At 40.0% G+C, this 24,614-nt stretch overlaps 1 protein-coding gene across 4 annotated transcripts in view; it reads left to right on the plus strand.

Moving 5' to 3' along the window:
* USP9X (ubiquitin specific peptidase 9 X-linked) overlaps positions 1-24,614 on the plus strand; it is a 147,807-nt gene that overhangs the window by 22,755 nt on the left and 100,438 nt on the right. For all 4 annotated transcript variants that reach the window (XM_008968336.6, XM_008968337.5, XM_003815368.7 and 1 more), the window contains exons 2-4: positions 15,423-15,676; positions 20,923-21,068; positions 23,362-23,441. In XM_008968336.6, the coding sequence (XP_008966584.1) occupies positions 15,581-15,676; positions 20,923-21,068; positions 23,362-23,441 (322 nt within the window). In that variant the 5' untranslated portion in view covers positions 15,423-15,580. The remainder of the gene's footprint in view (positions 1-15,422; positions 15,677-20,922; positions 21,069-23,361; positions 23,442-24,614) is intronic.

Raw genomic sequence — 24,614 nt, forward strand, 5'->3', positions numbered from 1 at the left:
TATAATATAGCAACTTTGGATACCCTACACCTCTAGCAGCTTTGTTGTTTTTTGCTTCCTTATTTATGTAGTGACTGGCTGAACTATTTTAGTGCCTACCCCTCAGCCTGTGATGTTGCTCTTCAGAGGGTGTAGCCTTAGTCATGCCTGGGATGATGGTGATTTTAGCAAGGCTTTGTGAGTTTCTGTGATCTCTCTGTTAAACCTCTCTCTGTGTTGATATCACATGCACATATTAGCCTCTACTAATTGCCTACTGATTGGTCTGTTGATTTAAATGACTCCTTGGGACATAAATTGCCCCACAGTCTGATCCAGTTAAATTCTTATGCTTTCCAGGGGTAAGTAATCTTTGAGGCTGTGTCTGAGGTTTGTTCTGACCCCAGGAAGGTTCTTAGCTTTTATTTCCCTGGTTCTCTCTGGTAAGCTGCTAGCTGAGTAGTTTAACTTGTTGCTGTCCACCACAGGTCTTTTGATAGCTGCTTATTACCATGATCTCTCCTGTTTTCTGTTGTTTTCCAACACACCCTCAGGCAGCATATTACCATATTGTTTCAAATAGTTCACTTTAAGACAACTTCAGAACTCTGTTCTTACGGCCTGCCTTTCCCCCTGGGCAAAATCTTTACACCACTGCTTCAGAACTGGGTTGGACTGTGGCTCACTTCTCAGAGTGACACCTCTGCTTCTTGAGCAGGGTGATTGGCTTTGCCTGCCATGGAATCTTGACTCTGAGTGAGGTGGGGTGGGGGCCATTAGGACCACGCTTTTCTTGACTTGCTGCACCTGGGGTTAAGAGCGTCTGCCTCACAAGTGGGGCCTAGCTGGAAAAAAGAGCCCCAGACTTCTTAGCCACTCTTGGTGCAATAGAGCCTCTGCAACTCAAAGTTGGGGGTGTTGAGAAATGCTGCCTGCCTTTCCCTCCTGGGGAGATACCATCAACTGGGAGCTGGGTCGGGGGAGGTGTGTTCTTGGCCGTTCTCACCTGGAGTGGAGCTACTGTCCTGCTGAGCTGGCTCAAATGCCACAGACTGTCCTTACTGAGATATGGTAGATTTTCTTAAATAAATTATTTTTTCATTTGGTATATGCCCTTAGGACAATTTCCAGAGGCTTTTAGTGTTTTTTGTTTTTTAAAAAAATAATTTTCACCAGTTAACGATTGTTTCACTGGGGAGAGCATTTACGGAGCCTTTGATGGCACCATTCCAGAAGTTATTTTTAATGTAAAATTACTCAAATTGCCTACAGCCACTTAAAAATTTGTGTTTGAGAATGCTTTGGAAAAGATGCTGAAGTTTATATGTATGTAAAAGCTTCATTACTCTAATTGTGTACGTACAACTTGACAGATGCTCGATATGGAGGAGGTTTGAATAAGGGTGTTTGGCCAATTACTGAGCATTTCTAAAAGAATAAATTTCTGCTGCCACAAAGAATTTTGAATGCAGGATGCAGTTCTGTTGCAGTGACTTATAGGAAGTAGCCATGGATGTACACAGTAATTTAGTGACAAAAATCAGGAATCTGTAAGGGGTGTGTGTGTGTGAATAGTGTTGGAAATAAAATATGAGCATTTAGCTCAAGTAACGTATTTGAATTTAACAAAGATTAATTGGACATCTTTATTTGCATTAACCTGAATTATTGATTGGATTTAAAGCTGTCTAGAAGTAGCATCACACTGGGGATGGGGAGGGCAGGAAACCTGTGCTTAATACAGTTATCTTGACTGGCTTTGGGTATAATTTATCATAATGTGTGATAAGAATGATAAAGTCTGTGCAAATGATAATGGCAGTGCTGGTGGAACTAGGAGAAGAAAAGCTTTTACCTTTGAGCAAAGGCCACATTTTAAAATAACTTAGGGATGTTTAGGTGTATAGCTGTGGGCTCAACTATTAAAAATAACTTACTGTATTTCAGACTCCTTAACATGAACCTCCCCATTTAACACACTCTCTCTGTCAGAGGGAGAGATCCCCAGACTTCTCAGCCACTCCTGCCTGTTTGAGAAGCATTCTCAAACACCCCCTCCCCCAGAGAAGGGGCCTCATTTTGTTGCCCAGGCTGGCCTGAAACTCCTGGGCTCAAGTGATCCTCCTGTCTCAGCCTCCGGAATAGCTGGGGCTATAGGTGTGCACCACCACAGCCAGCTAATTTTTATAACATGATTTTTTATTCCATATATCTGAGGAATACAGCTAATTGTGTCTTAGTTCCTTGATATGTACTATAACAGTGACAACGATACTTAACATGCAGAAATTGTGAATTAAGTGAAAAATACAATTTTGTAAAACATGTTTCTGCATCAAAAACTAAACAGTTTGTCTTGGGAGTGGGGTTATGGTGAGATTAATGGTAGTTTCCCCCTCCCTTTTCTGACATTATTGATGTATGGTGTGATAGTTAAAACTGTAGGACACTGGCACTTGTACTGTCTGAGTTTGAATCCTGGCTCCTACCACTTTGACAGCCTGTAGTCCTCTGTCCCAGTTTTTTTACTCATGAAATTGGGCTGATAATAGGGTTGTTCTAAGGATTAACTTGCTTAGAATAGTGCCTGAGACAAATACTTAAATGTTAGCTATTGTCACTATTAATGAGGAAAATGTTATTTAAAATTTGAGGTGTGTCAACCTGGCTGCACTAGTATTGAAGTTGGGAAATGAGAGACAAAGTTGGAAAAATAAGTTAAAGGCTGATTATGAATGACCTTGAATATGTACCAGATGGAGAAGAGAAGCCATTCAAGGTTTTAGAGATTGAAAGTGTTGAGATTAATTTAGCATTAATATACTGAACGATTGGTATGGTAGTGTGGACGCTAGCCAGGATGCTGTTAAAATAGGAGTCTAGGCTAGAGTGGTTTGAGTGGGAGTGGAAAAGATAACATTGGACACATCATGAAAGAAGAATGAAGGAGATGGGAAGGGAGAGATTTGACTTTGTTTTTACTGTATTTCCCCACACTCCCAATTTTAGTTTTGAGCACTGCTATAGACTGAACGTTTGTCTCCACTCCTCCACCTCGCAAATTCATATGTTGAAACCTAACCCTCATGTGATGGTATTAGGAGGTGGGGCCTTTGGGAGGTGATTGGGTCATGAGAGTGGAACCTTCACAAATGGGATTAGTGCCCTTGTATTAATAAAAGAGACTCCAGGGAGTTCCCTCACTCTTTCTGCCTTGTGAAGATACAGTAAGAAGATTGCTATCTGTAAACCAGAACGCAGGCCTTCACCAGACGCTAAATATGCTTGGCACCTTGATCTTAGACTCCCCAGCCTCCAGAACTGTTAAGTGTTACTTGAGCCACTCACTCTGAGCTTTTGTTACAGAAGGGGCTAAGACAGACAAACACCTGTTGTTTGCCAGTGAATCCTTGGGATTCAGTGATGAGCAAAGCTTGCATAGCTTCTGCCCTTAAGGAGCTTTTATGTTTTAGTAAGAAGATAAACTCACACAGGTGCTATGAGAAAATAGGGTAGCTGGCTCCTAGAGCCTAGGATGTGAGTACTTGATGAATCCTGAGTCAGGAGAATTGGGAGCTGCTGAATTAATATGGGTAAAACTAAGCAGACTGCTTTGTTCAGAGGCTCTCAGAGGTGGCATGAAGGAGCACTTTGTGAAGGAACAACAAGAAGGCAAATTGAACTGGAGTTTGAACAAACTTTGGCTGGGGTTAGCTGCAAGATGAGGCTGGAATTGGGTGTTTGAGGGCCTTGTAGACCATTAGATAAATATTTTGATCTTCATCCTGGTCTTTGAAGATTTTTTTTTTTTTTTTTGAGACGGAGTTTCACTCTTGTTGCCCAGGCTGGAGTGCGGTGGCGCAGTCTTGGCTCACTGCAACCTCCACCTCCCGGGTTCAAGCAGTTCTCCTGCCTCAGCCTCCCTAGTAGCTGGGACTACAGGCATGCACCACCATGCCCGGCTAATTTTGTATTTTTAGTAGAGATGGGGTTTCTCCGTGTTGGTCAGGCTGGTCTCGAACTCCCGACCTCAGGTGATCTGCCTGCCTTGGCCTCCCAAAGTGCTGGGATTACAGGCGTCAGCCACGCCGCCCAGCCAGTCTTTGAAGATTTTTAAGCAGTGCTATGACATATTTTGCATTTCAGTAAAACTCATAGCGATGATTTTTAATACCAAAAGAACAAAACAATGGTAGGAATGGATGCAGGCCTGACAGTCACTGCTTTCAAAAGAAAGCTCAATCCCTTTTCCCTGTTGTTTCCTTTTCTCCCCGTTTGAATTTATAGAGAACAACAGAGATTCTGTAGAGAACCTTCATGGTATAGTTGGAAGAGCCAAGGGTTTTAGAGTCTTAACGGAAATTATTGTGATCTTGTATAAGCTCAGTGTACTTAATCTCTTAGCTTCTATTTATGTCTGTTAAATTGGACTGATGGCTGTATGAGATAGGTATTATGATTAAATGAGATTATACAAATAAAGCACCTACTGTTGTGCTTGATACACAAGTAAGTACTTAAAACTTTTCAAGAATAATATACAAACTAAGAACTGGAAAGGAGCCACAGAGAACTTTTGAATGGAATGGAACCAACAAGTCCACAAAAGAAAAAAAATCTTTAGCATAAATACTGAGACCTGTTTCGCCTTGCCCACAGGGTGGTTATGGACCATAGTGTCTAAATATAATTGATTGTGAGGTGTATGCTACAAGTAATTATAAGCAATTAAATAGTTAAAATAGTAATGTTTGCAAATGAGATTACCTAAAAATATTAGAGTCAAGATTATCCCCTTAATAATTATTTTCACTCACATTTCATGTGTTTTCGATTGAGGCATCAAAAGAACCCTTGAAGTCCAGCATATAAGCTATTAATGTTTGCTGTTTTTATTTTGTGTTCTGCTTTATACAGTTTTTGTTTTTTGGCAATTTCTCTGTGTCCATAGAAGTGTGTCAAACCTGTGATAACCTTATTTTAGTGTCCTTTCTCATGCTGTGGTAGAAAAACTGCTGTGTAGGTTACTTTTTCTTCTAGACAACAATGCACTAAAATTTTGTCTTTAAAAACAGAATTGAATCTGTCATAGCAACAGCATGTTCAATTTAAAAATTCAAAAAGATCTAAACTTGGCTTAAAATAAGTTTTTTTGTTGTTGTTTTTATTTGAGACGGAGTCTCGCTCTGTCGCCCGGGCTGGAGTGTAGTGGTGCGATCTTGCTCTCTGCAAGCTCTGCCTCCCGGGTTCACACCATTCTCCTGCCTCAGCCTCCCGAGTAGCTGGGACTTCAGGCACCCGCCACCATGCCCGACTAATTTTTTGTATTTTTAGTAGAGACAGGGTTTCACCGTGTTAGCCAGGATGGTCTCCATCTCCCGATTTGTGATCTGCCCGCCTCGGCCTCCCAAAGTGCTGGGGTTACAGGCATGAGCCACCGCGCCTGGCCAAAAATAAGTATTTTTGTACTCTAAAATGGTGGGCATTTTGAAAGAAAGCTTAGCTGAAAAGATGCTGCTTACTGGATTGTAATAAACATGAAACAATTGATTTATACGTTCACATTATAATTTTAAATCAGTATATAGTTGACCCTTGAACAACATGGGTTCAAACTGTGTGGTCCACTTTCACTGCAGATTTTTTTCAATAAATATATTGGAAAATATTTTGGAGATTTGTGACAATTTGAAAAAAAACAGGATAAACTGCATAGCTTGGAAATACTGAAAAAATTAAGAAAGGTGTGTCATGAACACGTAAAATACATGTAGATAATCTATTTACTACCATAAAATATACATAAATCTATTATAAATTTAACATTTATCAAAACTTAATGCACACAAACGTTTTTATAGACCACATGTGGTGCCACGTGCAGTTGAGAGAAATGTGAACAAATGTAAAGATGGATTAAGTCATAACTGCATAAAATTAACTAGTACATTCTCTACTACTGTAATTTCATAGCCATCTCCTTTTGCTACTGCGATGAGTTTGTTGTAAGTATCCGATGAAAATATGTGACGCTAATCTCTGCATGAGCAGTTCATCTCTCCAGTAAATGGTCTATCGTAGTAAAAAATGATCTCTCATGTTCTCATGTATTTTTCATCATGTTTAGTGCAATACCATAAACCTTGAATAACATTACGGGACTCATGAAGTGCCACTAGTGGTGCTGGCGAACGGGCTCCCAAGAAGCAGAGAAAAGTCATGACGTTATAATGTTCTGCAAAGTTTCTTATAAGAAAAAGTTGAATTGCTTGATAGGTACCATAGATTGAGGTCTGAGGTCTGCAGCTGTGGTTGTCCGCCATTTCAGATGATTGATCTTGTAAACAGATGATGTAATCTTACTTTATTGGTAAAAACAGTACAGTACTATAAATACATTTTCTGATTTTCTTCTTTCCTTTTTTTTCCCCTTTTCTTTTTTTTTTTTTTTTTTTTTTTTGAGACTGTCTCACTCTGTCACCCAGGCTAGAGTGCAGTGGTGCGATCTTAGCTCGCTGCAACCTCCACCTCCCGAGTTCAAGCGATTCTCTGCCTCAGCCTCCCTAGTAGCTGGGATTAAAGGTGCACACCATCACACCTGGCTAATTTTTTTTGCATTTTTTATTAGAGACGGGGTTTCACCATGTTGGCCAGGCCAGTCTCAAACTCCTGACTTCAAGTGATCCGCCCGCCTCAGCCTCCCAAAGTGCTGGGATTACAGGTGTGTGAGTCACCACCCCTTCTGAGTTTCTTTTTTTCTCTAGCTTGCTTTATTGTAAGAATACAGTATTATAATACATGTAACAAAATATGTTAGTCGCCTCTTTATGATCAGTAAGGCTTCTTGTCATCAGTATGCTGTTAGTAGTTAAGTTTCTGAGGAATCAAAAGTTATTTATGGGCCGGGCGCAGTGGCTTATGCCTGTAATCCCAATACTTTGAGAGGCCGAGGCGGGTGGATCACGAGGTCAGGAGTTTTAGACCAGCCTGGCCAACATAGTGAAACCCCATCTCTACTAAAAATACAAAAATTAGCCCGGCATTGTGGCACCTGTCTGTAGTCCCAGCTACTTGGGAGGCTGAGGCAGGAGAATCACTTGAAACCAGGAGGCAGAGGTTGCAGTGAGCCGAGATTGTGCCACTGCACTCTAGCCTGGGCAACAGAGCAAGACTCCGTCTCCAAAAAAAAAAAAAAAGAAAAAAGAAAAAAAAAGTAGTGAGGTCTGGCGCCCTCTGCTGGTGAAGGCTAAGTATAGCTTGTGTTGTACAGTTAGGTCTCTTGTCTCTAGTGAGTCAAATATTTTAAGAATGGAAAAACAAGGGTTATAGATGTCGGTTAAACATAGAAATTTGAAAGGAAGAGAAGTAATTCCCTTTGATTGTTGGTACATAAAACCGGAATAGGCAAAATTCACAAGTCAAGATAATTTCCAAGTCAAGATAATTTCCATGTTTGAGCTTAAGGATGATCTATCAAATTGTTTTCTAAGAAACTCATTTCACTTTGATGTCCAGTAAAGGAAATAATCTGGTAGGGGGTTGGAGTTGCTGTTGCTTGTTTATTGTCTCTATCCCCAGTCTGTAATGTTCCACAAAAGCAGAGATATTTGATGCACTGTGTACTTCCATATATTCTCCTATGATTAGAACAATATGTGGCCCATTGCAGATGCTCAGTACACAATTTTTGAATGACTAAGCTTTGAGTTTTTATTTAAACACCTTTTTTTTGGATGAAAAGAAAAATTGAGAGAAGCAAATCTTAAGTATCCTAGGATCATATATAGAATCAGAGGATTTCAACGTGCTGTATAAAAGGAGAGAGATTCTGGAACATAGGGCAAATTTTAGCAGAGTTGGGATAATGACTGGGTAAGAAAGGATAATTCTTTGTCCTAAAAGGGATTTCTCTGGTATTAAGGCCCTGTGTGAAAGCTGCTGGAGAAATTCAGTTCTGCAAAGTTTAAAGTAAATGGTTTGCTGTTTATGGAGTACTAGATTACTTAATACAGTCCAGCCTTTATCTAGGTAAAGGTGATGCTTTTCCCATTGTGGAAGATGTTAGGATGCTAAGTTTGAATATGAAAATGTGTTGTGTGTCGTAGAGGCAATCAAATCACCATTTTGGTTGTATTTCCCATTGCAGAAAATTAAAGATGCTTCTGTTTGTATAATAATTTTGTTTTTATGAAATAAAGCGTAAAACTTCATGTGGTAAATTTTCACACTGTGATTCATTGTATTTGAGCATGCCTATAGAAAGTAATTGTTACTGTGTCAAATAGTGAATGATTTGAATAATTACTAAGTTGTTCAGTTGTGTGTAGGATACTGCTGCTTTGACTTGGTAGAGAGCTTGTTCTAGCCCTGCTAGGTATGCCTAAATCTCTGTGACATAAAAAACAGGCTCTTTTAGAGTTGTGAGACTGCTACTTGAAATCAGGCAAAGCTGTGTGATTCCCAGCTGTTTCCACCACTTGAGTATTGAATAGGATTTATTAAGAAAAGTAGTGGTGTTATTCTTGGATAACTTAGTTGTATCTGTGATAAGTTTTTTTCCCCCACTCAAACCTTTCCAAATTATATCTGAAGGCAATATTTTCAGATTCATTCCTGAAATATTTAGGAACTCTGCACAGTACATTGTAGAAAGGGAAAAGAAAATTTACATTTTTTTGAGAATTACTGTGCTTGCTATTTGCGAGACTCCTTTTATTAAAGCAATTCTCATGGCTTTCTTTTTTTTGTGTGGGTAATAGCATCTCAATTTTAAATACCTGGAAAAAGAATGAGAGAGGTTGTTACTTTCTTTTTAAGATAGGCAGATTGTAAGTGACAGAAGTTGGATTTTGAATGAGTTATGTTTGAATCCAGAAATTATTTTTAATTGCTCCATGCCTATTTCCTGCTCTTTATCTTGCATCTTAGTGTGCTGAGGGAAAGGGATCAAATTCTTATGTGGTAGTAGAGAGATGCAGCAGAATATGCTATGCTGAGACCTGACATACCTGCTCAGCAATACCGGAAATATAGAAATGAGGACAGCTTGTCGGGTAGAAGAAACAGAAACCAAGAGCTAGAAAGGCGAGACCATATAAGAGATAGGGATAGCAAGCAGCTTGAGGCTTTTGCTGATTGAGTGTCCTGTCATAAGCAGAAGATGATTTAGTTCTGTGGTTTTAGAGAAAGGTGTTTTGAGAGAGGAGTTTCACACTGCCGCTTTTCCCATTTATCTTAGTTATTTTGTTTAAAGGGATAGTCCCTTAGTTATCCACATAATACTTTTGTCTAGAATAATTTATACCATGACTTTTGCCAGGTATTTCTGATTTGTGTATAGATGGTTACTGAATTCATATAGATGGAAGGATATTGTGCATAAAAATATGAGAATATAATTTTGAGGTATTTTAGCTCAAATGATCTCCAAATGCTAAAAGAACTGCAAGGTAAGGGAACAGTGAGTACTCTATATATACAATTTTACTGTGGGAAAATATACATAAAATTTACCATTCTAACCTTTTTTTTTTTTTCTTCTTCTTTTTTTTTTTTTTTTTTGAGACGGAGTTTTGCTCTGTTGCCCAGGCTGGAGTGCAGTGGTGCGACCTCGGCTCACTGCAAGCTCTGCCTTCTGGGTTCACGCCATTCTCCTGCCTCAGCCTCCCGAGTAGCTGGGACTACAGGCGCCCGCTATTGTATGTTTATTAGAGGTGGGGTTTCACCGTGTTAGCCAGGATGGTCTCAATCTCCTGACCTCGTGATCCGCCCACCTTGGCCTCCAGAAGTGCTGGGATTACAGGCATGAGCCACCACGCCCGGCCCTTTTTTCTTCTTTTTTGAGACGGAGTCTCACTCTGTCATCCAGGCTGGAGTTCAGTGGCACCAACTCGGCTCACTGCAACCTCTGCCTTCCGGATTCAAGCGATTCTCCTGCCACAGCCTTCCGAGTAGCTGGGATTACAGGTGTGCGCCACCACGCCCAGCTAATTTTTGTATTTTTAGCAGAGACAAGTTTCACCATGTTGGTCAGGCTGGTCTTGAACTCCTGACTTCAGGTGATCCACCTGCCTCAGCCTCCCAAAGTGCTGGGATTACAGGCGTGAAACACCGTGCTCGGCTGATTTTAACCATTTTTAAGTTTGCAGTTCAGTGGCATTAAGTACATTCACATTGTGGGATGCTTACCATCATCCATTTCCAGAACTAATCTTCTTTCCAAACTGAAGCGCTGTACCCCTTAAGCAATAACTCCCCATCCCCCCAGCCCCTGGCAACCATCATTCTACTTTCTGTCTCTACAAGTGTGACTAATCTGGGTACCCGTGTACGTGGAATTATGCAGTATTGTTCTTTTGTGAATGACTTATTTCACTTAGCATGATGTCCTCAAGGTTCACCCATATCGTAGCACCTGTCAGAATTTCCTTTCTTTTTAAAAAATTCTAAATAATCCACTGAACATAGGTACCACATTTTGTTCGTCCTTGGATTGCTTCCTGGAAAGACTTTTAAAAGAGACACAGTATTGGCTTAGTAGACAAGGTGATCTCCCTGGCCCCCTACTTGCCCCACACTTGGGAATATATAGTTGCTAACCTCATCACTCTCAGGAGGAGATGGTAGGGAGTGGAGGTTGTATTTATTTTCGGGAAAAAAAACAGACTCCCAGGTGGTGCTGATGAATCCATCTCTTCCTACCCTTTTGTGAATAGTTGAATCTGTGTTCAAGATTCCCAAGTTTTGCCTGAATTCTAGACGTGTAGAGCCAACTCTCTAGTGGTTTTCATCTCAGTTTCAATGTTAAGAACTGTACGAACTGCCACTCTACCCCTTTCCTTGGAAGAGAAGTGGATGGGAAACCTGGAGTCCAGGATTATATAAGCCAAGGAAGCTCAGAGTTTCAAGAAGGGAGAGGTGGTCAGTGTCTAATGATGAGAAGAGGGCAAACAGGATGAATATTGAGAAGCAGTTATTTGATTTGTCAGTAAGTAGAACATTGATCTGTGGACCTTCTTCTCATGCGTCCCCTAATGCACATACTCAAAAGCTTTGTATGTAATTTTTTAGGGGAATTAATCTTGAAGCCCATCCCTACATCTCGATTAAGACCTTCTGGCTTAAAGCAGTTTTAGTTTTAGTAGCTTTGGATGGAGCCAGGTGATGAGAGAGAATGGACAAAGTGGAAGGTGAGATGGGCGGGGCATGGTGGCTCACATCTGTAATCCTAGCACTTTGGGAGGCCAGGGAGGAGAATTGCTTGAGCCCAGGATCTCGTGACCAGCCTGGGTCTCAAAACAACAACAACAAAAAACCCAAAATTTACAACTTACCTACTTTGTCTTCATCACATTTATTTAAAAAGAAAGAAAAAGGGGAAATGGAGACAGTCTTATGACTTGTGGGAAAAGGGAAGGGCAGACACTGGTGATTTTCAGTAGGGAAGATTCAAGCACAGGCTGGGAAAAGATTGATTGGGGATGATGATGATTGGAGCATCATCCCTTGGAGAGGGTATACAATGGGATCATGACTCCAGGCTGAGGGACAAGAAAAAGAAGAAACTGGAGCAGATTTGAAGTAGACAAGAATAAAGTTGAATTGGTTAGCTAATATTTTGAGTGCCAAGAAAATAATTATTCACATATTAGCCAGGTGTGGCAGCACGAGCCTGTAGTCCCAGCTACTCGGGAGGCTGAGGCAGGAGAATTGCTTGAACCCGGGAGGCGGAGGTTGCGGTGAGCCAAGATTGCGACACCGCACTCCAGCCTGGGTGACAGAGCGAGACTCCGTCTCAAAAAAGAAAATAATCATTCACATAATTTGTCAGCAGACCCAAAGTGGCTAAGGAAAATGATATGCAAGTTTCTCAAGGTTTTGAAAATTGTCTGCTTCACGTAACACTCTTTGTAATTTAGGGTGTATAAAATGGATAACAAAAGCGAAAGAGGGACTGCTTAAATCAGACCTTTTCATTTTTTTTTCCACTTTATGTATTTAAAGAGCTTCTATGTCTTTAGACTCACCAGTACTTGATAGTATCAGTCTTAAAACTTTGTTTTGCTTCGCCAGTTTGATCAGTGGAACAAATTTTGGTTTTGTAATTTGCATTTTCGCAATTACTAATGAGGTTGAGAGGCAGGCTAGTGTAGCATTTAAGAGCTATGGACTCCCTGGGTTGGAATCCCATTTTGCCACTTAGTACTTACTGATACGGTAATTTACTTTTGCTCTCTGTGCCTCCCTTTCCTTACCTGTAAAGAGGGATGATACTAGTTCCTACTACATACATTTGTAAGGATTACGGTGCTACAAACAGTGCCTAACATGCGAAAAGCTCTATTTTAAAATTACGTCTTATTTCATGTATTTATTAGTCACTTCTATTTCTTTTTGAGAAGTCTATCTTCATATCTGTTTTTCTACTTCTCCCTGAAGCTTCTGAATTTTGCCTAGAGGAGGACATATCTTTTTTGTGTGTGTGACAGAGTCTCGCTCTGTTGCCCAGGCTGCAGTGCAGTGGTGCCATCTCGGCTCACTGCAAGCTCTGCCTCCCAGGTTCACGCCATTCTCCTGCCTCAGCCTCTCCAGGTAGCTGGGACTACAGGTGCCCACCACCACGCCCGGCTAATTTTTTGTATTTTTAGTAGAGACGGGGTTTCGCCATGTTAGCCAGGATGGTCTTGATCTCCTGACCTCATGATCTGCCCGCCTCAGCCTCCCAAAGTGCTGGGATTACAAGCGTGAGCCACCGCGCCCAGCCAACATATCTTAACAAATCAGTTTTTGTGTGTGCTTTAGTCAAGTTTTTTTTTTTTTTTTGAGACAGGGTCTCGCTGTGTTGCCCAGGCTGGAGTGCAGTGGCCCCATTTCATCTCACTGCTACCTCCGCTTCCTGGGTTCAAGTGATTCTCCTGACTCAGCCTCCTCAGTAGCTGGGACTACAGGGGTGAGCCACCATGCCTGGCTAATTTTTTTTTTTTTTTTTGTATTTTTAGTAGAGATGGGGTGTCACCACGTTGGCCAGGCTGGTTTTGAACTCCTGACCTCAAGTGATTCGCTTGCCTTTGGCCTCCCAAAGTGCTAGAATTACAGGCGTGAGCCACTGCGCCTGATTTTAAACATATTCCTCTAGCACTTTCTATAGTTGTTTACATTTTCCTCATTAATCTGCCTGTAATTTGTGTGTATGTCAGGTGGTGGCGGGGGTTAAAATGTACGTCAACTTTTTTTTGACAATGATAGAGAACTTGAAGAGGAAGAAGTCTTAGAGTCAGATCTGAATTAGAGTCTGCTCTGCATAACTTAGGCAAGCCCCTGCTGTCTCTTATTTTTGACTCTGTAAAATGGAGATAATACTCAATTTCTGTGCTGCATAGACTGAGTATGAGAATCAAGTGAGTTGTGGCAAAGCACTTCGAAACTTCCTGCAGTGGCTTGGTAACCTAAGTGTCTGGTGAAAAATACTTGGGTATTAATATTACAGAAGCAAGCCCCAGGTAAGTTTTATATACCATGGTATACATTTGGTTTTGAATGTCTTAAGCCAGGTCATAATTAGAAAACTTAGAAATGAAACTTTGCAATGCTTGTGGGAAGTCTCTCTCAATCTCTTGAGAGCCAGTGAGTTAGAACCAATCAGTTAAGTTTCTCTATCTGGTGGCACATTAGAGTCATTCACTGGGGGAGATTTTTTGCAAAGTTCTGATGCCTAGGCCTTACTCCCAGATATTGTAATTTATTTCATCTGGAGAGGAACCTGGGCATCAGTGTTTTAAACAAAATCACTTCAGGTGATTTTATTGTGTAGCTGAAGAGGGCTACTGATCTAATGAATATAGAATTGAGGATTTGGTAGCATTCTCCTATACTTGTTTGCTGGTCAGTTTGTAAAGAAGAGTTCCCTGTTCTTAAACAGTTGTGGCCTTGTAACCCTGTTATGGCTCTAGGAGTGGCTGGAGCCAAAACCTTGCCAAAGTAGAGAGCTGAGATCATCTGACAAATTCAGTTGTATTGGAGTATTATGTAGTTTGAACCCTCTTAAAATTTTACCAGAGGTTTTTGGGGGGTTTTCAGGGTTTTTTGTTTGTAGGGGGTGGAGAGAGCGGGGAGCTTAACAGAAATTTGTTCTCTCACAATTCTGAAGGCCAGAAGTCCAATATCAATGTGTTGGTAGGTTTGGTTTCTTCTCTGGCTTGCAGGTGGCCACCTTTTTGCTGCATCTTTACGTGGTCTTTACTCTGTATGCGTGCACCCCTGATGTTTCTCTCCAAAGCGTCAAAGTTTATGTTAAAAGTACTTAGAAGCTAGTTTAAAAAAACCGTTTATAATGCCCTAGTATCAGTGATAAATGTTAGTTGTGCGGCCTGCCTTGAAATGTTTTAAAAAATCACTTTGTACTTTGTCTTAGTACACATGTTACTGAAACAGGAGAGTTCCCTGACTCCCTCACAGGATGTGTGACAGGGATGTGGCTCATTTATTCCTCTTATGGGAAGGGGAGCACACAGGTGAGCAGGTACAGGGGCCAGGGTGAGCGCTTTTGGGCTCCGGCCCCACAGCAGTGTCTAGGAGTGTTACAATGCTCCTTTAGCCTTGCTGTCCCAGCATAAGTGTTAAACAGCTCAGAGAAGAGTCAGTGTGACAGCCTTTTTGGGTTTCCGCATTTAGGGCATCCCGAGTTCTTTTCCTGTGTCTGGGAAGAATCAGGTCACAGGGACTTGAAGGATGGTGAATGTGGGGATTTTATTGAGTGGTGTAGGTGGCTGTCAGTGGGATGGGGAGCTGGAGAGGGGATGGAGTGGGAAGATGATCTTCTCCTGGAGTTCGGCTATCTCACAGCCAATCTCCAACTGCCCCCAGCTTGAACCTCCTCTCCACCTTTAGACACTTCCTCTCTTCTCTCCTTCTCTGCTGTGCGTCTCTGCCACTCTTCTGCTTTTGGAGCCTGGGGCTTGGGGTTTATATGGGCACGGGATAGGGGTGCGTGGCAGGCCAAAAGGGAACACTTGGGCGTGAAAACAGGAATGCCTGTTCTCATTTAGGGCTGCAGGTCCAGGCTTGAGCCCTCACCAGGGACCCCACCCTCATACCTCTTGTCCTTATTCTTACAGTATAATGAATGCATCAGCAAATTGAAAACAGATAGTTTTTGCCGTTTCTTAATTTAATTAAAATGACAGTTAAGTACTTTGATATATTGCCTTTGGAGTCATTTCCAGGAGGCTATATTTGTTTGTTTTCTTGGTATAATGGCCAGTGTACCAATGATCAGTTTTAAGTTAAATGTAGTATTAATGAAACTTCAGCTTTTTACTTTCTCTTCTTGTTTGTATAGCCCCTTTTTCCTGATTAGATTCACTGGTGATACTAAATTTGAACAGTTCCATAATTCATGTTTTTTATATCTAAAACCAATTACTTTTTCCCCTTTCTATTTGTAGGTTATGCAATGGTCTCTGCAAGATGGTTTATTCTTGAATTGGACCTTTTTAAGACTGACAAATGCTGGTACTTCATCTTCTATAAGTGGACTATAATTTCTTTTCTCAAGACAACTACATAAGCAGACAAAATTGCAAAGATCTGCCCTGTGTCGAGTATGACAGCCACGACTCGTGGCTCTCCGGTCGGAGGGAATGACAACCAGGGCCAGGCTCCTGATGGACAGTCTCAGCCCCCCCTCCAACAGAATCAGGTAGGATGTTGAAGATACTAGTTAAAGCTACAGTGGGGCTGGACTCAGTGGTTCACATCTGTAATCGCAGCACTTTGGGAGGTTGAGGCAGGCAGATCACTTGAGGTCAAGAGTTTGAGACCAGCCTGGTCAACAGGGTGAAACCCTGTCTCTACTAAAAATACAAAAATTAGCCGGGCGTGGTAGCATGCACCTGTAATCCCAGCTACTTGGGAGGCTGAGACAAGAGAATCGCTTGAACCTGGGAGGCTGAGGTTGCAGTGAGCTGAGATGGCGCCACCATACTCCAGCCTGGGTGACAGAGCGAGTCTCTGTCTCAAAAACAAAAAACCTACATTGGTGGGTCTACTGTTGGGGTACTAAATGATGGAACATGTTCTAAATAATTTGTGAAGCAACTGTTATTTTAAGTTTTGATTAACAAAAGTGAACACATTGGGCGCAGTGGCTCACACCTGTAATCCCAGCACTTTGGGAGGCTGAGGCAGGCGGATCACAAGGTAAGGAGTTCGAGACCAGCCTGGCCAATATGGTGAAACCCCATCTCTACTAAAAAATAGAAAAAGTAGCTGGGTGTGGTGGCACGTGCCTATAGTCCCAGCTGCTCGGGAGGCTGAGGCAGAAGAATCCCTTGAACCGGGAGGCAGAGGTTGCAGTGAGCCGAGATGGTGCCACTGCACTCCAGCCTGGGTGACAGAGCAAGACTCCATCTCCGAAAAAAAAGAAAAGTGAACATAGGTCTTGCATAGTAACAAGAAAGCTCAAGTGGTGTAGATGGTAATACTTGAGTATGTAGTCTGTCTTTTTCTGATGGCTTATACTGTCAGTCATTAAAATTAACTAAGCCATGTGTCAATTCTAAGGGGGAAAGCATTAAATCATTCAGTGTAGCCTATGGTTAGCATTGGACCCATCATAAATCATGACACCACTTTCTACCCCATAAATACATACAATTGTAAATTGTCAATTTACAATAAGATTATAAAAAGAACATGGACCCAAGTCATGTTGCCTAGCGTTCAAATTTCAGCTTTGTACCATACTTGCGTTATGACTCTGGGTTAATTATATAACCTCTAAGCCTCAGTTTGTTTATCTGTACAATGAGGGTAATAATAGTGTAACTACTTCATGGACTGTTAAAAGGATCAATTGAAGTAATGCTAAACATAGATTTTGGTATTAAGGTTATGCTGGCCTCAAAACTCATAGGGTGTATCTCTTTCTGTTCTCTGGATGAATTTATGCGAAGTTTATTATTTCTTCATTAATTGTTTGGAAGATTTTACTGGTGGACCCATCTGGCCTGGGGTTTTATTTATGGAAAAGTTTTAATTGAAGATCCATTTTTTAATTTGGAGATGGGGTCTTGCTCTTTTGCCCAGGCTGGAGTGCAGTGGCACGATCTTGGCTCACTGCACCCTCCACCTCCCTGGTTCAAGCGATTCTCCTGCCTCAGCCTCCCGAGTAGCTGGGATTACAGGCACGTCCCACCACACTCAGCTAATTTTTGTATTTTTAGTAGAGATGGGATTTCACCATGTTGGTCAGGCTGGTGTCGAACTCCTTACCTTGTGATCCGCCTGCCTTGGGCCTCCCAAAATGGTGGGATTACAGGCATGAGCCACGGTACCCGGCCGATCCATTTTTTTTTTTTAAGTGGAGGAATTTTTTAATTTTTAGTGTCTTTTGGTAAATTATGGTTTTCAAGGAATTGGTTTATTTCATCTAGATTTTCAAATTTGAGGTAAAGTTGTTAACGACCCTTTTTATTATCTTTTTTGTGTCTTGGGGCCTATGGTAATGCCTCCTTATTTCTGATACCACTACCAATGTCATTAAACCTTCTAAAAACAACTCTCTTGGCTTTACTCCCTCCCCCCACACCCCTCCCGCCAACACACACACACACACACACACACACACACACACACACACACACACACTCACACACTCACACACTCTCTCGCACGCTCTCTCTCTCTCTCTCTCTGTTCCTTTTGCTTACTTTGGATTTGGTTTGCTGTTCTTTTTCTCATTTCTTGAAATGGAAATTTAGATAATTGATTTCAGTTGTCTTTTCTAATATATACAGTTTTATATTGGGAAGTATTAAATTGAATGACAAAACATTAAAACTTACGATGTACAGCTCACATCACAACTTACCTTCTATAGAGGTAAGAGGTAAGTTGAGGTGTGTGTAAATGATCACAAACATGCTGCTTCCAATTATTACATGTTTATGTAGAGTCAGGTAAGTTTTTAGGCAAAAGTGTTATTTTGAAGTTTTTATACTGTTATTTGGGGATAAGTTCTTATTGTCCAGCTATTACAGATTAGATATTCTATCGTAAGTAGTATAGAAAAGAGCTTCTGTCTGTCTCTCCTTTTTCTTCTTTCTCTGCCATTTTAGAGAAGTGAACAAGTCGGGGGTTTTTTCTCCCCCAAATAAATGTGTCAGTTTTATTCCTTTTCCTCTCTAGTTCCCATTTTCGAGACATAAAATATTAAAGTGTATGGTCACAGGTCTTGGACAGAGTTAAGACCTTCCTGTGACATAAATTTGTTAGCCAGTATTCAGGTTTTTAAAAGCGTAGTCAGAGGTTTGAGTTGGATGCTAAAGATTTCTAATTTTACACCAGAAGCTAGTAGTTAGAGTTCCAGTATCTTTCCCTCTTTCTTTTTCATTTTATACCTGCATTGTCCATGGAATTCTAACCTCTTTTGCAATGTTTCTGACTTGCATGGCTTTAGACAAAAATCAAACCTTTAATTTAACCTTACTCTTATTTTAAGGTGTACTTGATGATTTTTAGAGCTCTTGGGTTTGTGATATTCAACCTAATATTCTATGTCTACATTGTGTTCTTTTTCTTCTAAAAACTTTACATTTTTAAAGATGACTGGTAATTTAAAATAACAAAGGAATGAAACAAATTACATTATCCCTCACTCTTACATTTTGTTTTTCTCTACTTTTTAATGTTAGGATTTTATTTTACAAGATCTGACACGGTTGTACCAAGAAGCAGCAACCAAAGTGTTAATCACTGTTCAATTTAGGGCTCACTTTTTGGATATGCTTTTTATGTGCTGGCATAAAGGGAATTTCTAAAATCAGATTTTTCACTTAATTTTTTTTAAGCATGCCTTTAAAAAAAATTCTCTTAGAGAATTTTAGGCTTTAGTATGTAGTAAAACTCGATAAATGAAACAGCCTTGGCAGAGACACCGTGGGATGAACACTCTTGGATGTGGTTGCTGGGAGGGTGCAAATTTTCTGTAATGAAATTTGGCAGTATTTGTCAGTGGCCTTCAAAGAAATTGTTTATACTGTTCTAGTAATTATATATCCAGGATCCTATCCTAAGGAAAAGTTGAAGTTCAACACAAAGGTTTATATATGAGAACATTAATTACAGCTATGTTTATTTTTGTTAGCAGTAAAAATTACCAAATACTAAACGTCCCCTTAATTTTGTTTAATTCATGGAATATTATCTGGCCATTAATATTTTTTTAAGATTCTTAATCAAAAAATTGAATACCTAGATATATTGAATGGAAAAGGACAGAGACTTATGTATAATTCCAGTTTTATTGAACATATATATGGACAGTTTTTATTTACTCTTAAAGATTACAAGGAAATAAATATCGGTGGTGTTTATAGGTGTGGAATTACAGGTGTTTTAAATTTTATTTTTTATATTTTCTATGAGCATGTGTAAACTACCTGTATATCAGGGGGCAAGGAGTTAAAAAATAATAAAGCAGGCTTCCAAAGTTACATACTTCACATCGGACATTTTTGTTGGACTTGTAACACTTGACTTCCGTGCTGTAGTTTCCTGTGCCTTGAGACCAGCTATGTGAGCACCTGCACAGTGTTACTGTGTTACTGTGAGCACCTGCACAGTGCACCATTTAGTTACTAATTGACCATATGAGTTCATGTATAAACTTTGTGAGTAAAACATATTAATGCTGGTAAACTCATCTGTCTTCGTGCAAGTGCTTATTTATGCAACTCTTTATTTTACAACTGTTAAATAGGTGCTTGAATGATAAGGCGAGGGGCCCGTTTCTTTTAAAGGGCCATCAGCCTACAGTGAATAGAAAATTCAAGAACACATGAATAAAAATCAGTTTAAAATTTAGGTTAGTTTCATTTTGAAAGAGAAAATACCACCTGCTTTCTGAATTAAGAGTAAAGGTCATAAAAGTCCATTCACTTAGTTGTGAAAATATTATGCACTGCTAAAGCGGGGGGAGAGAAAGACATGCTAAAAATGAGGAATGAAAGAGAAAAATAGCCACGTTAGTTGAAAGTGATGTTACTTATTTAAGAACCATAATCATGAACTTCTAAATAATTATTGTTTGGATAATGGTTTGGGTGTAGGGAAGTTATGGAATAATTACATTTTCTCCCTTCGAATAAAAAACAGAAGTTATAAATTACTTTATAATGTATAAAATGTGATGTATCATATTTGTGGAATAATTTCTGTCATGGCTCATATAATGGGAAATGTAAGCAGAGAGGCAGTACACATTATGATTAAGAACACAAACTATTTAGACTTTGATAGAAATCCTGAGTATAGAATTTGAGCTGTGTGATCTTGGGCTACTTACTTTCTGAGTTTTTTTCATCTATTAAATGGCAGTAACATATTTCATTAGGTTGTTGAGGATTAGATGAAATTATTTTAAAGCACAGTAGTACAGAGATGGCCTGAAATATCATAAACTTTCAATTATTTTATCTTTTGTAAAAATTTACAATGCAGTTGTCCCTTAGTATTCATGGAGGATTGGTTCCAAGACCTCTTACCACTTGGATAGCAAAATTGGTGTATGCTCAAGTCCCTGATATAAAATGGTTTAGTATTTGAATATAACTCATGCACATCTTTCTGTATATACTTCACATCATCTCTAGATTACTTATGATGCCTAATACAGTGTAGATGCTATATAAATCATTATTATGCTATATTGTTTGGGGAATAATGACAAGCAAAAAAGTTTGTACATATTCAGCACATAGGCAATTTTTTCTGAATATTTTCGATCCAAGGTTGTTGGTTGACTTTGCAGATGCAGAACCCATGGATATGTAGGGCTATTTACAAAATTTTTAAATCTGCAATGCTTGTCTATGTTGGTGTTTGGATTACTATTTTACATATGTTATAGAAACTTAAATGTGGAATGTTTAATTTTTAATTAAGACTTCATCGCCTGATTCTTCCAATGAAAATTCCCCGGCAACTCCCCCAGATGAGCAAGGTCAAGGTGATGCCCCACCACAGCTTGAAGATGAGGAACCTGCATTTCCACATACTGACTTGGCCAAGTTGGATGACATGATCAACAGGTGAGTTGGTGTGTAACACCCAAGAAAGAGAGCAGACAGGAAAGTAACCCCACTGCCTCCTTAATAGTCTTTATAGCTTCGTCACTGCCAAGTGCTTTATAACCCATGATTCTTAATAGATTTAATAAATGAAAGGGAGTGACAGTGTTAGTAAAAATTTTACATTAATGATGATGACCCTAGTTGGGTTGTTTCCGAAGTAAAATTGTATGTTCAGTTTCCCTCTTGGAGAGTTTATGAAGTTTTTTTCTCATTGGTCTCTTGGTTGCTGGATGACTTTCATAATTTTTGGGATGGCCTGAGGTAAATCAGGTCATGAGGACATTGAGTTCCTCAGAGCCTGATCCTAGTGAACTCTTGACTAGTTTGAGCTATTTAACCATCCTAGATGTTTCCTTTTTTTGGTCTTCATCTCAGGGAACAGTTCAGAATATAATTTTTCACACTTATAGTACAAACAACCACCCTATCCCACCCCACACACTTTGATTATTTAGAGGAAACCTCCAAGAGAGTGAAGCTTTAAGCTTTTGTGCAGAGGAAGAAAAAGATTTCAAGAGGCTAGGGAAGAGCACATCAAGGAATCCCATGTGACTGTGATCCTCACCAGACTGTGGGCTCAACAAGTGAGTGCTAGGAAGGTGTGACACATTTCCCCCTCACTCCCCAAAAGGAAAGTAATGAAAACACATGTTCTTAAAGGCACTTGCTTTACTGAGTTTTTTTTTAAATTTCATTTTCTAAAAATAAGTCAACACTATTAAATGCATAATGTGAGGGGAAATAGAAATCCTTTGCATTGAAAAAAGAAATCTAAATACATAAATAATGAGTATGCGTTAACAGAAATATTTTGTGTAGGTAAATTTCTCTGTAATTTCCCCCTTACATACACATATTCCTGCCAAAAATTACTGTTAACAATCAATACATTCTTCAGATTACCTTTGTGTTTACTATCATATATGAATTGATTTTTCTATAAATAGAGGATTCTTACTATAATTTTGTAACTTGCTTTCATTTATCTTGAATATTTTTCCTATTAATAAATTCCATTGTTTTTAATTATATATTTATAAGAATACATTGTGTGATTCTGGCAGGTGCCTATAGTAATGGTATATAATAAATTATATTTAATAGTGGTCCCTGACCATTCTCTATAGCAGTGATACCATAGCAGAAGGTTGTATTGTTTGTTGCTTTTCCATACTTGTCTGGTGGTTGGTGATTGGTAATAAAATACTTCTTAGGCTGAAGTTGCATATTATTAGCAAGTTCTCAGGGGGGAGAAAAATACAAATGATTTTTTTTTTCTTTTTTTCTTTTTTCTTTTTTTTTTTTTTGAGGTGGAGTCTCGCTCTGTCACCAGGCTGGAGTGCAGTGGTGTGATCTCGGCTCACTGCAACCTTCGCCTCCTGGGTTCAAGCGATTCTCCTGCCTCAGCCTCCCGAGTAGCTAGGACTACAGGCACGTGCCACCATACCCAGCTAATTTTTGTGTTAGTAGAGATGGGGTTTCACCATGTTGGCCAGGATGGTCTTGATCTCTTTTCTTTTCTTTTTCTTTTTTTTTTTTTCTTTTGAGACGGTGTCTCACTCTGTTGCCCAGGCTGTAGTGCAGTGGCACAATCTTGGCTCACTGCAACCTCCGCCTCCCAGGTTCAAGCGATTCTCCTGCCTCAGCCTCCCAAGTAGCTGAGATTACAGGCATGTGCCATCACACCTGGCTAATTTTTGTATTTTTAGTAGAGACGTCATTTCACCATGTTGGCCAGGCTGGTCTCGAACGCCTGATGTCAGGTGATCCTCCTGCCTCGGCCTCCCAAAGTGCTGGGATTAGAGGCGTGAGCCACTGCTCCCGGGCAACCCTGTCTCTTACCAAAAAAAAAAGGGGGGGGTGGCGGGGCAATGAAGAGGTTTATCATAATGTCTCCTTTGATCTGAATCCTGAAAGAGCACTTCCCTATGAATTTTAACAAAAATATCCATGATACCTAATTAGTTAATATTTGATTGTTATAATAGTTTTATATCCTAAGTTATCAAGATAATTTAGTTTTCTTCCCTCTCTTATTGCTGTATCTTTTGACAGTACCTGTAAAAATTTGTAGAGGCATCAGGTGGTGCTTAGTCCCACAAAGCAGATAATCTGCCAACCTTGTCTTAATATTATTTTAATATTAATATTAAATATTTTCATAGCAAGATAATTATAATTAGTAGCTCATTTGTAGTGCCTCTTTTAGTGTACAACCATTAAGCATGTTTTTGTTTGGTAAAACTTTTAGGCCTCGATGGGTGGTTCCAGTTTTGCCGAAAGGGGAATTAGAAGTGCTTTTAGAAGCTGCTATTGATCTTAGTAAAAAAGGTAAGTTATATGTTTTTATGCTTCCTATAATGTATGCTACTAGATGTATTTTTACTTTATCCCAAAAGCGGATGAAGTGGATTTGTTTTCCTCCATCATAAACACATACTGCAGCTTGCAAGGAGGGGCTCATATCCTTTGGACGTTCTTAAAGGATGTTTGTGAACTCTCTGAGGTCACATAAAATTTATATTTGTATTTCTAAGGAGTGGATTCATTGTTTCGTCAGATTTGCAAAGAGGTTGTCACTCAGAGGTTAAACATTTTTAATTGAGGGTCTTATCTGTTATGGGAAATACTATACAAAAGAACATTTTACAATTAAGTACTCTATAAATGATGGATGGTATGATGGACTCCAGACATATCTGCCCCCTGCCCTCCTTGTAATTATCTTGAGTCATTTCTGTCCTCAAAATATTACTATGTAAGTCTACAAATTATTTACACTTGACCTTTGACTGCTTTACTGAAATGACAGTGAATTAGGATGTGTGGCTCTTTGTACTCAGTAAAATTTTACCTAGTAAAATCTTCATTCATAATCCTTCAGGTAAAAATTACCATTTCATTAATATTGTACTTCTGAAATAAACTGTCTTGCTTACATATTTGTAAGATAGGGTCTTGCTTTGTCACCCAGGCTGGAGTGTGGCGATGTGATCATGGCTCACTGCAGTCTCTACCTCCTATGTTCAAGCAATCATTCCACCTCAGCCTCTTGAGTGGGATACAGGCATGCGCCACCATGCCCACTATTTTTTTTTTTTTTTTTTTTTTTTGAGATGGAATTTCACTTTTGTTGCCCAGGCTGGAGTGCAGTGGCGTGATCTTGGCTCACTGCAACCTCCACCTCCCCGGTTCAAGCGATTCTCCTGCCTCAGCCTCCCGAGTAGCTGGGATTACAGGCGCCCACCACCATGCCCGGCTAATTTTTGTATTCTTAGTACTAAGACGGGGTTTCACCATGTTGGCCAGGCTAGTCTCGAACTCCTGACCTCAGGTGATCCACCCGCCTTGGCCTCCCAAAGTGCTGGGATTATAGGCATGAGCCACCGCGCCCAGCTAATCTTTTTTTTTTTCTTTCTTTCTTTTTTTTTTGTAGAGACAGACTGGTTCCCCGGGCTGGTCTTGAACTCCTGGGTTCAAGTGATCCTCCCACCTCGGCCTTCC

The sequence above is a fragment of the Pan paniscus genome, chromosome X (genome assembly GCF_029289425.2).
Source record: "Pan paniscus chromosome X, NHGRI_mPanPan1-v2.0_pri, whole genome shotgun sequence".
Lineage (NCBI taxonomy): Eukaryota > Metazoa > Chordata > Mammalia > Primates > Hominidae > Pan > Pan paniscus.